This window comes from Hibiscus syriacus, unplaced genomic scaffold (genome assembly GCF_006381635.1).
Source record: "Hibiscus syriacus cultivar Baekdansim isolate YM2019G1 unplaced genomic scaffold, ASM638163v2 tig00110879_pilon, whole genome shotgun sequence".
In the NCBI taxonomy this organism is placed as follows: Eukaryota; Viridiplantae; Streptophyta; class Magnoliopsida; order Malvales; family Malvaceae; genus Hibiscus; species Hibiscus syriacus.
In genome coordinates this window covers 9,987-21,693 of record NW_024062895.1, presented here as the reverse complement: position 1 = coordinate 21,693, position 11,707 = coordinate 9,987, and the positions used below count along the sequence as shown (strand labels likewise).

Here is an 11,707-nt window from a genome sequence, read left to right as displayed (position 1 = left end):
AAAAGTATTTCTGAAAACTTATTAAAGAACAAACTGTACTAAATGAAATACAATGAAAAATAAACTTTATTTAACAAGAACCGCTAGATTCCTTCGCAAGGAATGCATCATCTCCTCATAGTATTCTCTTTCTTTGCATACTTTGCGAGCAAATGAAGTGTTCCATTGGAGTCTTTTCTTGATACAATGGACAACAATCCTAAATGGAGTTAAAATTCAGGGGGGAAGGGTAAGGTCAAGCAATGGAAAACAAATCCCAAGAGCTCATAAATAAATGTGCATTTAAATCTAATGACTAATCAGGATAAAATACGAAGGTGCTTCAGTTTCAACCTGGGACTAAAACTAAAAATTATTTTAGAATCAACCAAAACCATTATGTGCATGCTTGACAAAGAAAATGAAAAGTTCGTAATAGTAAGTGAAAACTGAAAACTGAGAAAACGACAATATATTAAATAGTCTGTGGAGCTACAATCATGTTAGCATCCCAAACCAATTTAATTTTATTTAAATATACCAGAAAGAATACAAATTACAAATGACGATTACAAAACGGTTCTTTACGAACACGGTAAAACCAAAAGCAATTAACCAAACCATAGATGCACAATGCAATGGCTATAAAAAGAACAGTGCCTATTCAAATTCAAACTAAAAAGCAACAGATCCTAAATTACTCTCTAAAACAAAACACTGTTCTTCAAAGCAAAAAAAAAATGAAAAAACTAAATGATCCTAAAAGTTGAAGGGGAAAAAAGGTAAAACGAAGAGTGAGCATCAGAATCCAAACTAACCTTCGGTGCCATTCTTCTTTAGATTTAAGATTGACCTGTAGCCGCTTAGGCAAATTCTCCCAGGGGCTTTCTTCCTTAATAGCTTTAAGATACAGCTGTTCCTCGAGCGTAGACAGAATGTGGGGGATTTTTATAGATCACTCCACTTCCTCTCTGTACGTAAATGAATCAATGTGATGGTAAACAATTAGCAAAAGAGAAAACACAGGATAAATGAGCATATAGGTGGATAGAACCTGAAAGGGAGAGAACAAGAGAGAGCTTTGATGACACGAAGGGAGATCTCAAAAGAATTGACAATTCAGAAATTCGAAATGCTGGGATTTACTTCAACTTGCGTTGATTTGGAATACGTAACGTAACCCACTGTAAATGTCAAAAACTGGCAAGTTGGGAATAAAAATGGTCAAATAAATAGTATAGTATCAGCAAAAGAAAAACAGATGAATATATACAGTGATCTATTTGGCAAGTCGGATTTATTTGATCTATAGTATAGTATCACGTGAGACAAAAATCCGAGCCTAAGACCAAAAGCACAAACCCTACGTTATGCAACGATACATAATATGTGAGATGAAATCTTCAAATACAATATATATATTTAGTTATCGACTGATGCGGGCGTTTCACACTCCCCAGCCTACACAGCCACCGTCACTTCTCGACCCACCTCGTGCTCTTACCTTAAACCCCTCGACCTCCACTTCGACACCTAACAACAATCAACTAATCCAATCCTTATTCAAACAAGGCAACCTTAAACAAGCATATGTTCATATCTTAAGACATAGGTTCGAAGCATATGTTCGTGTTATGACTACTTTGGTTGATATGTATGCGAGGTTTGGTTGTGTTGCGCACGCGAGTTTTGTTTAGAGAGAAGATGCCTTTTAGGAATGTGGTTTCTTGGAGTGCAATGATTGCTTGTTATGCTAAAAATGAAAAGCCTTTTGAGGCATTGGAGCTTTTTAGGGGAATGATGATCAAGACTCATGATTTGGTTCCGAATTCAGTTATTATGGTTAGTGTTCTTCAAGCTTGTGCAGCTGTCTGCTTTGGAGCAAGGAAAGTTTATCCATGCCTTAGGAGAGGGCTTGATTCGGTTTTGCCAGTTATAAGTGCACTTATTACAATGTATTCCCGATGCGGTGAGCTTGAATTGGGGCAACAGATTTTCGACTGGATGGAGAAAAGGGATGTTGTGTAATGGAATTTTTTGATTTCAAGTTATGGTATTCTTGGATATGGGAAGAAAACTATGCAAATTTTTCAAGAGATGATTGATCTAGGTGTTTCCCCAAGTCCTATAACTTTTGTCAGTGTTTTAGGAGCATGCAGCCATGCAGGTCTTGTTGAAGGGGGGAAAAGGTTATTCGATTCGATTAAAGTACACGGAATGATTCCTAGTGTTGAGCACTATGCTTGTATGGTCGGTCTTCTTGGTCGTTCCAATAGGTTAGAAGAGGCGGCTAGGATTATAGATGAAATGCGGATGGAACCTGGAGCTAAGGTTTGGGGTTCACTTCTTGGCTCGTGTAGGATTCACTGTAAGTCTGTAACGTAGAGCTAGCAGAAAAGGCTAGCAAGAGGCTATTTCAACTTGAACCCCTAGTGCAGGGAATTATGTACTTCTTGCTGATATTTATGCGGAAGCCCAGATGTGGGATGACATAAAGCAAGGAAGCTGCTTGAAACTCTCTCGCAGCGAAAAGTAGCAGGCAGAAGTTGGATTGAAGTGAAAAACAAAATGTATTCATCTGTTTCTGTCGATAAGTTCAATCCTCAGATTGAACAGATCCGATCTTTGTTGATTAAACTGTCTGCAGAAATGAAAGTGAAGGTCTTTATGATCTCGATGAAGGCAAGAAGGAACAGATTCTATTGGGTCACGGTGAAAAACTAGCTGTTGCATTTGGACTCATCGATACAAATAAAGGGGAAACCATTAAGATAACAAAGAATTTGAGTGTGAAGACTGTCATTCGTTCACAAAGCTCAATTCCAAGTTTACAAATAAAGAGATTCTGGTTCGTGACGTGAATCGATTTCATCATTTCCAGAATGGAGTTTGTTCATGTGGGGATTATTGGTAGTTATATCTTTCCCTTTTATTTATTTTTAAGTTATGGAAAATAAGTCATCAAACAACAGAGAGATCATATAGATATGTACAGCAGACTTACCCCAATTGGTTTGTCATCGTTGTGTATATTTTTAACCCATAAACTAATACCATGGAATCAGAAAAATAAAGTTCGAATTTCAATTAGGAGTATTCAATCAGTCGGTTTCGTTATTGCTTTACTCATTTTCATCAACAACAGACTATCCAAAGTTATAAGTGAAGTTTACTAATGGAACAGAACTAATTTTATTAACATATCTAATAAAAACAAACCAAAATTTAAATCTAACTGTAATAACCATCAAATTATCCGAAATAATCATAATCGATATTTTCTTTAAATCTCTTTCAAACTGAATTAAATTTCAATCGATTAATTTGATTAAAAATGACAAATTAACCCCTGATTTCAATCCAGTTATTTTGGTCCTTTCATTTATAAATCATGGCCAGGGTCATAAAAATGGTACCTAAACTATCAAACGGGTAATTTTGATAATTAATTTTGGTCGATTCGATTCCATAGCCCTTGAGTTCCAACGCTCCTCTACATTAATAGTCTCATAAAAATAACGAATGGCTCATTTCAAACGAAAAAGAAAGCCTGCAGAAATTTAATCCTCTGTCCAAGAAACAAATTACACCACACAAAACTGCGCCACTGTATTCCCCTAGACAGTAATGTGGCCGTCTTGCTTCATTTTGATGAGACTGCTTTCAATGTTGCGGAGAACTGGTTTATAGCTGTCGCGTTTTGAATGAAGTTAGCATCTAAGAATCTCGTCGGAGATAAATTCATAAGTCATTTGAAAGAGAGAAAATATCTTACAGGCGTGCAAGACTGTTATATGCTTGTGTCGCTTGCTGGAGACGTGCTGAAAGCTGCATTACTTCGGCTGATAGTGAATCTGCTCTGCTCTGCTCTTGCACAAGTTGTCCCTGGAAAGGAAATATTGCACAATTGAGGGTATATTATTATTTGAAGGCCAAAGGTCTATCGGAAGGGAAAATAGTAACTCATGAATTTTCCATTCTAACCTACTAACCTTGAGGGAGAGAATTTCAGTTGTATTGGCCTGTAAATCAGTTTCAGTAGCCCCGCCTTTATGGACCCCTAATGAACCATTTGTAGACAGCAAACTAGCCTGCTCTGCTCTCAAGTTATCTAGAACTCTACGAAGCTCTTCATTTTGCCTGAGACAGTCTTTAACCTGCAAACACTCGATGTTTATCAATCAAATAACGCATACAGTGGCAATACTGATTGAAAACTAAAATAATAAAGTTTATGTTGTTTAAAGAAAAGTTTCTGGAAACAGTTTGCATAGATCCTGCAGATTCTATGACTGATTTTTACCTGATTCTCCCACTGCTTTGCTATGGCCATAGCCTCTTGATAAGAGGACGAGAGATTAAAATTTTCCTCAAAGAGCCTTTCAATCTCCGTAGATTGGTTATCAATCTGTCGATGCAAAATGAAATTTTTCCTTAACATGGAGAACTGTAGTTTACATTTCCAACACACACCGGACAACTAGGACTCAAGAAAAGGCTGTACCTCCTCTAGAAGTTTTTGTCTACTATTTTCAAGCCTCTCCACTGCTACAGCCATATCATGTAGCTGTCTCTCGAGTTTTTCTCTGTCTTCCTGCGCAATAGAAAAAAGAGTAACCTTAATGAAGCATAAGCCTCTTTGGAAATGAATCTAGTATCAACATATTAAATTATGAAAACAACCATGTTTTATTCAGAAGCTGATCAGCAGTAGAAAAATAAGATGAAATAAGAAGGTAGGCGCTTGAAGGCAAAAATTTTCCAATCATGGAAACAACAAAAGGAGATGAATTCTCCGTTTGGGGGGAAAAGGGAGGGGGGTACATAATCAGCATGCATCTGCATATAAGCTAATTAACAAAAGTGCTACAATTTATCACGAGAATCAACGCCCTAAAACATTTCCTGAATATGTTAATAACTTAAAGGAACCCACTTACCGCTGACAATTCCTTGTGTGCTACTTTCTCTGAGACTACTTCTGATTTCTCTGATACCAAGAAGTCAACAGTAATAAGAGAATAGATTTACTTGCAAAAGTGTAATGAAACAGGGTTACTTGTGTTTTTTAGGAAATTAATATTCATGCATCATAGAAAATATAGGTAAAACATGATGAAAGAAAGGGAAGGGTATATTTAAATTCTATAAAGTTAGATGCATAAACATGTATAGATGTATACATGCAATATATTTAAAAAAAAACCGTTGACATTAATTGTTGTCCATGAAAACCTTTTGAGTAAATAGTAATTACCTGAACCCCTTTTGGACATAGCAGAAATTCTTTCTTCCAGTTCCTGCTTTCCTGAAGTCAGGGCAGAAACCCGAGCTTGCTCCTCTGCTAATTGCTGTCGCTCTTGCTGCCTCAACAATGACTCTTTCTGTAATTCAGAAACCACCATGAGAGATCTACAGAGAAATACTTCAAAAGGGACAATGAAACACAAACTAAGCTCATTACAACCTGTAATTCAGACTTCAATCTAGCCAACTCATTTTCTAATGCTTGTACTTGATCTGGTGAAGTCCCCATGGCATTTATTCCACTAAATGAATTGTTCATCAATTGTTGCTGCATCGAGTTGAGTTCAGCCCTCAAGGCAGCTGCATCTTCCTCAGCCTAAAGCAAAACAAGCAGATTAGATGAAAACCAAGTCGCTTTCGTGTATCAAGAGTATAAACTGCTTACTTACTCTGTACTGCTCATCTTCTGCCTCTTTCAGGCGTTTCTTGAGCATGCGAAGTTGGGCCGAGAGGTCCTCCTATACTAAGATAACGGACTGTGTAAGCATAAAAAGCACAAGTAAGAGATTTTATATAACAAAAAGTGCAGGAAAGGCACATACCCGAGCAACAACAGCAGCATCTTTCTCCATAGCAACATCTTTCAGAGCCTTTCTTAGAGATGGTACAGTGTTTTGTTCCTATAAATATTATAGTTTGAATGGAAATAAGTAGGCCTGAGAGAAAACATCACCTTCCAAATTTTTAACCCATATCATAGTCCTGAAGTTGAGTTAGAGTAGAAAGAACACAAACCAACCACTGGTGAAGAAACATGTAAACAAGGAATGCCGTCTAAAAGGCTTCTCCTCTAATACCTATGAAAGATGTAATTTGCAAAATGTACAACTAGTAACCCCTATATTGAAGTGCCTCAACTCACCAGCTCATTAAACCGTGTTTGCAGTGTTTCATGCTTGACTTCTTTAGCTTGAAGCTGAACCAAGAAAATAACAACAAATTCACATAATTGCAGGCTCCCTATAGCTTAATTTAGCTCTAGTCCCAACATAAGATCTAAAATAAAGCAATGTGCTTATATTACCTTCACAGATAATATCTTGTTATTTTCTTCTAACTCAGCATTTTTCTTCTGCAAGTCCTTCAACTGAGATACTAAACCACTAACATCTGCCTGCAGTAGCAATTAAACAGCATGAGAATCAGAATATTCAATATAATAATATCATGCAAAAAGCCCCTTATTTCAATACAACAAATCAAACCAGAATTTTTAACATCTCTATGCATGAGAATCTAAACCTAAGCTTCTATGACATTCAGAATTACTAAATTACACCACATGAAAAATAAAAAAATAAAACATCAAATTATTTTTTACTTCAATATTTAAGCGACCAAACAGACAATCAAGCGTAAAATAAAAACTGAAGAAAAGTTATGTAGTTGTTTCCAGCCAACAAGTCAACAGATTCAACATTTAAAAAAATCCAAAAAAATCGACAGAACATACCTCAGAGAGTCTATTTTCGCTTCCTGATTTCTTCATGACTGGAATATCTGCAAGCACAAAAAATCAAAACAATTTTGAACAAATTAGAATATTATTTTTTTTAAAAAAAGTTACGAAAAAAGGGAATAAAAACGAGAAAGGAGAGACCGGCTGGAATTGGAGCTTGAATGAGATCAGATACAGATGAAGCTTTGCTGATTCTTTCGGCGGCTCTCTTTTGACGAATCTCCTCCAGCTATTCAAAATCATCCCGAAATCAATACTCAAAAAATTAAAATTAAATAAATACAATCATACCTAGGAATTATATTAAAACGAATTCGATTAAAAAGAAAACAAACAACAACAAAAACTTGATACGAATTCTTCTCACCGTCCGTCGACCGAGTGAAGCATGATGAGAGTTCATCGTTAAAAGTAAAAAAGGAAAAAAAAGAGGAAGAGAATCACAATAAAGTTTTCTTCTTCCTTTTTATTTATTTTCCTTTGAATGCAGGGAATTATTTATATGAACCGAATTTTTAAGGGTTCTTCAAAATATATGTAATATATGAATAAATTAAAAGATACTAGTTTGGGACTCTGGGCGCCGATCTACGCCGGAGTCCTAATTTCTCCTCCACGAAAGCCTCCAAGCAATGGTAAAAAAATCCATAAATAAATACTTTTAAATTTGAACACTACGTAATTGGATCCTTATATTAAATTTTTAAAACATAAATATTTATATGAGAAAAGTATATAAATGAGCCTAAATTATATCACATTGTTTTATTGTGTATTTTAGTTATTAAAAATTATAAAATGATTATTCGATTATAAATAACTGTTTTTATTGAATTTTCGAGCATTACAATAACAAAATGATTGTTCGACTTCTTTTTTGGGTAAAAAAGTTATGATTGTTTAGGGTGGACGTTAACCTATTGATGAGGTTACGATAGAATCTAATCCTATAACTGTTTAAGTTGTATTTTATGGATTGACTCTCTATTTATATTATGTCATCGAGTCAGTGCTCGAAACATTATGTTAATGTGCTAGTGCTTGAAAACAATGATAATGTTCGTAAACATCATTAATATATGATTTCATAATATTTAGTCAGAAGATTAACGTCTAACTCATAAATCCGTGATACTATTATGCTCTATAGCATTATGGGTTCAATTCCTGAATTTTAACCTTTTTCACAGCAGACACCGAGTGTTCGTCCTCTTGATCATCGTTACTCACAGCTGACACGGAACTACATATCTTTGGCATTGGTGGGACGAACACTCTCTCCACTTGAATAAGAGCAAGCATTGGTGCACCGACTGACTCATAATTTCTCATCGGATCGTGAAGTTGTACCATCAACGCCATCGTGAAGTTATTCCCTAACAAACCACACTTTTTACCCCATTTTGTTCTCTCTCTTTGCCCCAGATCTGTGAATTGAGTCCAATGGTGTAGCATGATGAGCAACAAGGATTTTAGAAGTTCATTCTCTTATTTGATATTCATCATCAATATCTATAACACCCCAATTTAGGGGCTAAATTTTAAGAATTATAAAGTGGTAGATTTAATTTGTATTTTGGGAGGAAAATTGAGGATTAAATTGTAAAATTTCAAAGTTGGTAGACTATTTTATAAAGTGCAGGAAATTCAGTGGCTAAACTATTAATTTAGCCAATTTTCTATAGGAGAGAATTATAAACTCTCCCCCGTCAGTTTCCAGAGTCATTTTTCCAGTTTCCCTTCCCGGTTAACCATCCTTTCAACTCCGATCTACTCGCTGTCCGATCGACGAACCGAAACCACCATCGTGTTCGTTGTCGACCGATGAACAAAACCTCTCAAACCTCTCATTATGAATCGGCGCCGTTTGTCGTTAATTTCAATTGGAAGTATCGTTGGTTTTAACTCGATTTCCATTGGTTTTTCGTCGATTCACGACGATCCGGTCATCCGTTTTTGACACCTCCCGCACCATCGTGTTCCTTGTGCCGTTCTCAGTCTACCGGTGTCTTCCGTTTCTCCATCGTCGCCGGCGCGTGGAGGGGTGAGACCGTTAAAGTTTTCGACGTTTTGAAATTGAGCTCTCCGCCGTTCAAAATTGTGAACCGAGCTTGGTAAGTGTCTCAAAACGCCTTAAAATAATTTTTAGGAATTTTTCCGAGAATTTTCCGACACCGTATCACTGTTCACGTGCTCAACACTCCACCCCCGAGAGTGGGCATTGTCTGGGTGTTAATTTTGTAATTAATTTATGTTTAGGTGCTATTTATGTAAAATCAGGGTGTTATTTTCGTAAATATTTACAGAAGGTGGATAATTTTATAATTAATTTCTGTTAGGGTGATATATGTGTAAAATAGTCGATTGTTGACCGTTGACCACAGTTAACCACAGTTGACCAGAACTTTGACCTGCGTTGACCGTGCATTAAACGACCTTTGACTTTGACAGAGTATACATATCCTGATGTTCTTCGACGTTCTTAGTCCGCTTCCGCAGTTCGTTTTTCGAAATTCGGACCCGACGGCCTCGAAATTGCCAGTTAAACCCACTAACTTTGACTTTGATCGAAAAGTCAAAATTTTCGAAAAGTCATATATTATGTTTTTGACGTCCCGAATCCATTTTTAGGATCTTTTTTGCCAAACTCGAACCCGGTAAGTTGTTTTTTTACTGAATTATCACATGATTCGACCCTTTTTTAGAATTAAGCTCTATTTTTTATGTAAATTCTGTTGATATGCATCTGAGGAATTATTGGAAGATGATTTCAAGATTAGGGCGTTCGAATGGAATTTTTATGGTCGATCAGTATGGCACGAAAATCAAGGTAATATTTTACTACCTCTTTATGCTTTATAGAACATGTGAATATTGGTAAATGCATGAATAAGATAATGTTGGTCTCATTTGTGTAGTTAATGAATTTCTACACTCAATCCGAATACAATAGAAATTTGGCAACTGATTATGGTTCAGATGAATTTTATAAGAAATTGAGGAATTATTATAATTAAATTACAAGTTATGTGTTTAGTAATAAAGAAGTTAACCTGGACCTGTAACTTATAAAGTATTTCATCAAAGGTTAAATGTTAAAGGTACTTGGATGAGAATACTCTAATAGGGTAAAATTATGAAAATATCCTTATGTTGTAAAAAGACAATATTTGACAATGGAAGTTGGATAAATGGATTTTAAAAACATATTGATCTGATGAAACTACTGATGTGTATGGAAATGCTAGTTTTGCTTAGAAAATATAGATAATCGGTTTTTAACCCAAGAGGATTTGAGCAAGAATCTAGGGTGACGTTTGGTTCGCTGGAATGTTTATGAGGGAATTATAATCTATGAAGGAATTGGAATCTGTCAGGAATTGGAATCCAATTCCATATTCTGTTTGGTTCGCAGACATGTCAGATGAATTTGATTTCAGTAATTTAAAATGACAAAATTGCCCTTATTATTTTTTTGTTTTATTTTAGTTTGTTTTATAACTTAACATGAAGTAATATATTATAAACAATTAAAAAATATTAAATTTTCATTTTATTGATTGATTATTCATTTCAATAAATTATAAAAATCATGCTAATAAACATCATAAGTTAAAATCATCGCAATCAAAATATGTTAATAAGTTATCAAAAGATAGTGCAATATTTCGATACATTCCAATCGGAGTATGTTAATTAGTTACCAAAAAATATACCAAAAACTATTTTTATTCAATATATGAATTAGAAACCCGACCCGACACAAAATAATAAAAAAAGTATTTTTATTCAATAAAAACATTGACTTAATTGAAAAAAAAAATTATATATAGAGGGGTATTATTGTAATTATTCATAAATATATAAGGTAAAATTATATTTTTTTGGGTCGGTCCGAATACCACACTTAAAAAATCCCGACCCGACCCGAATACCACACTTAAAAAACCCCGACCCGACCCGAATATCACACTTAAAAAACCCGACCCGAACAAAATAAAGTTTCACCCGACCCAACCCGAATATATGAATTAGAAATCCGACCCGACCCGAAATAATAAAAAAAATTATTTTTATTCAATAAAAACTGTGACTTAATTGAAAAAATATATATAGAGAGATGTATTATTGTAATTATTCCTAAATATATAAGGTAAAATTATATATATTTTCGGGTCGGATATTTTTCACCCTAAACCCGAACTCGACCCGACCCGAATATTACACTTAAAAAAACCGACCCGACCCAACCAAAATAAAGTTTCACCCGACCCGACCCGAATATATGAATTAAAAACCCGACCCGAAATAATAATAAAATATTTTTATTCAATATATGAATAAGTTACCAAAAGATTGATGAGGGTAGTATGGTCAAATTTCAATTCCCTCCAACAAGGGAATTGAATTCCATCCATTCTTGGATGGAATTCACTTTTCCTCATTTGATGGAAAGTTGAAGCCATGAGGGATTCCAATTCCCTTGAAAAACTTGAACCAAACATGGGAAAGTGGTGGAATTGGATTCCAATTCGCCCCAATTCCAAGGGATTTCTTCCAACCAAACGCCACCTAGGAGTCTGTTAAGAGAATCTGTTGAAAACATTTTGATGTTTCGATATAAAAAATTAAGTTAAATGAATTTTAAGATTTTACAAATGATTTTCTAAAAGTATATTCGATTTAATTACTCGAATATCAAGCTATTACTCTAAGTCTTTCAAGATCAATTTTAAACCTTACTAAATGTGTAAATTTGTGTTTTATACTTAAACTATTTTTAAACAAATTTTCACAAAGTATTTTGAACCAAAATCAAGCCTAAAATCAATTTTTCAAGGGCATGCACTGATGCACCAATCCATGTATCGATGCATCAATTAATTTCTTGAACATCGAATGCATTTTATGCATCGATGCACATACCATGCATCGATGCACTCAGGCTTTTTCAAAACATCG

At 34.9% G+C, this 11,707-nt stretch overlaps 1 protein-coding gene and 1 pseudogene across 1 annotated transcript; one reads left to right on the top strand and one right to left on the bottom strand.

Annotated features, from left to right (window-relative positions):
• The first annotated feature begins 1,415 nt into the window (after window positions 1–1,415).
• Window positions 1,416–3,025, top strand: LOC120144090 (annotated as a pseudogene).
• A 393-nt stretch (window positions 3,026–3,418) lies between these two features.
• LOC120144064 (autophagy-related protein 23-like) lies at window positions 3,419–7,237 on the bottom strand. Its single transcript, XM_039158217.1, has 15 exons — window positions 7,113–7,237; window positions 6,887–6,974; window positions 6,740–6,786; window positions 6,311–6,400; window positions 6,149–6,202; window positions 5,829–5,906; window positions 5,676–5,744; window positions 5,447–5,602; window positions 5,237–5,363; window positions 4,920–4,969; window positions 4,484–4,573; window positions 4,283–4,387; window positions 3,972–4,136; window positions 3,755–3,864; window positions 3,419–3,669 (listed from the first exon to the last, which is right to left on the bottom strand). Exons 1-15 carry the CDS (start codon window positions 7,146–7,148, stop codon window positions 3,597–3,599), a joined length of 1,338 nt encoding a protein of 445 aa, XP_039014148.1. The 5' UTR covers window positions 7,149–7,237; the 3' UTR covers window positions 3,419–3,596.
• Between the last annotated feature and the right edge of the window lie 4,470 nt (window positions 7,238–11,707).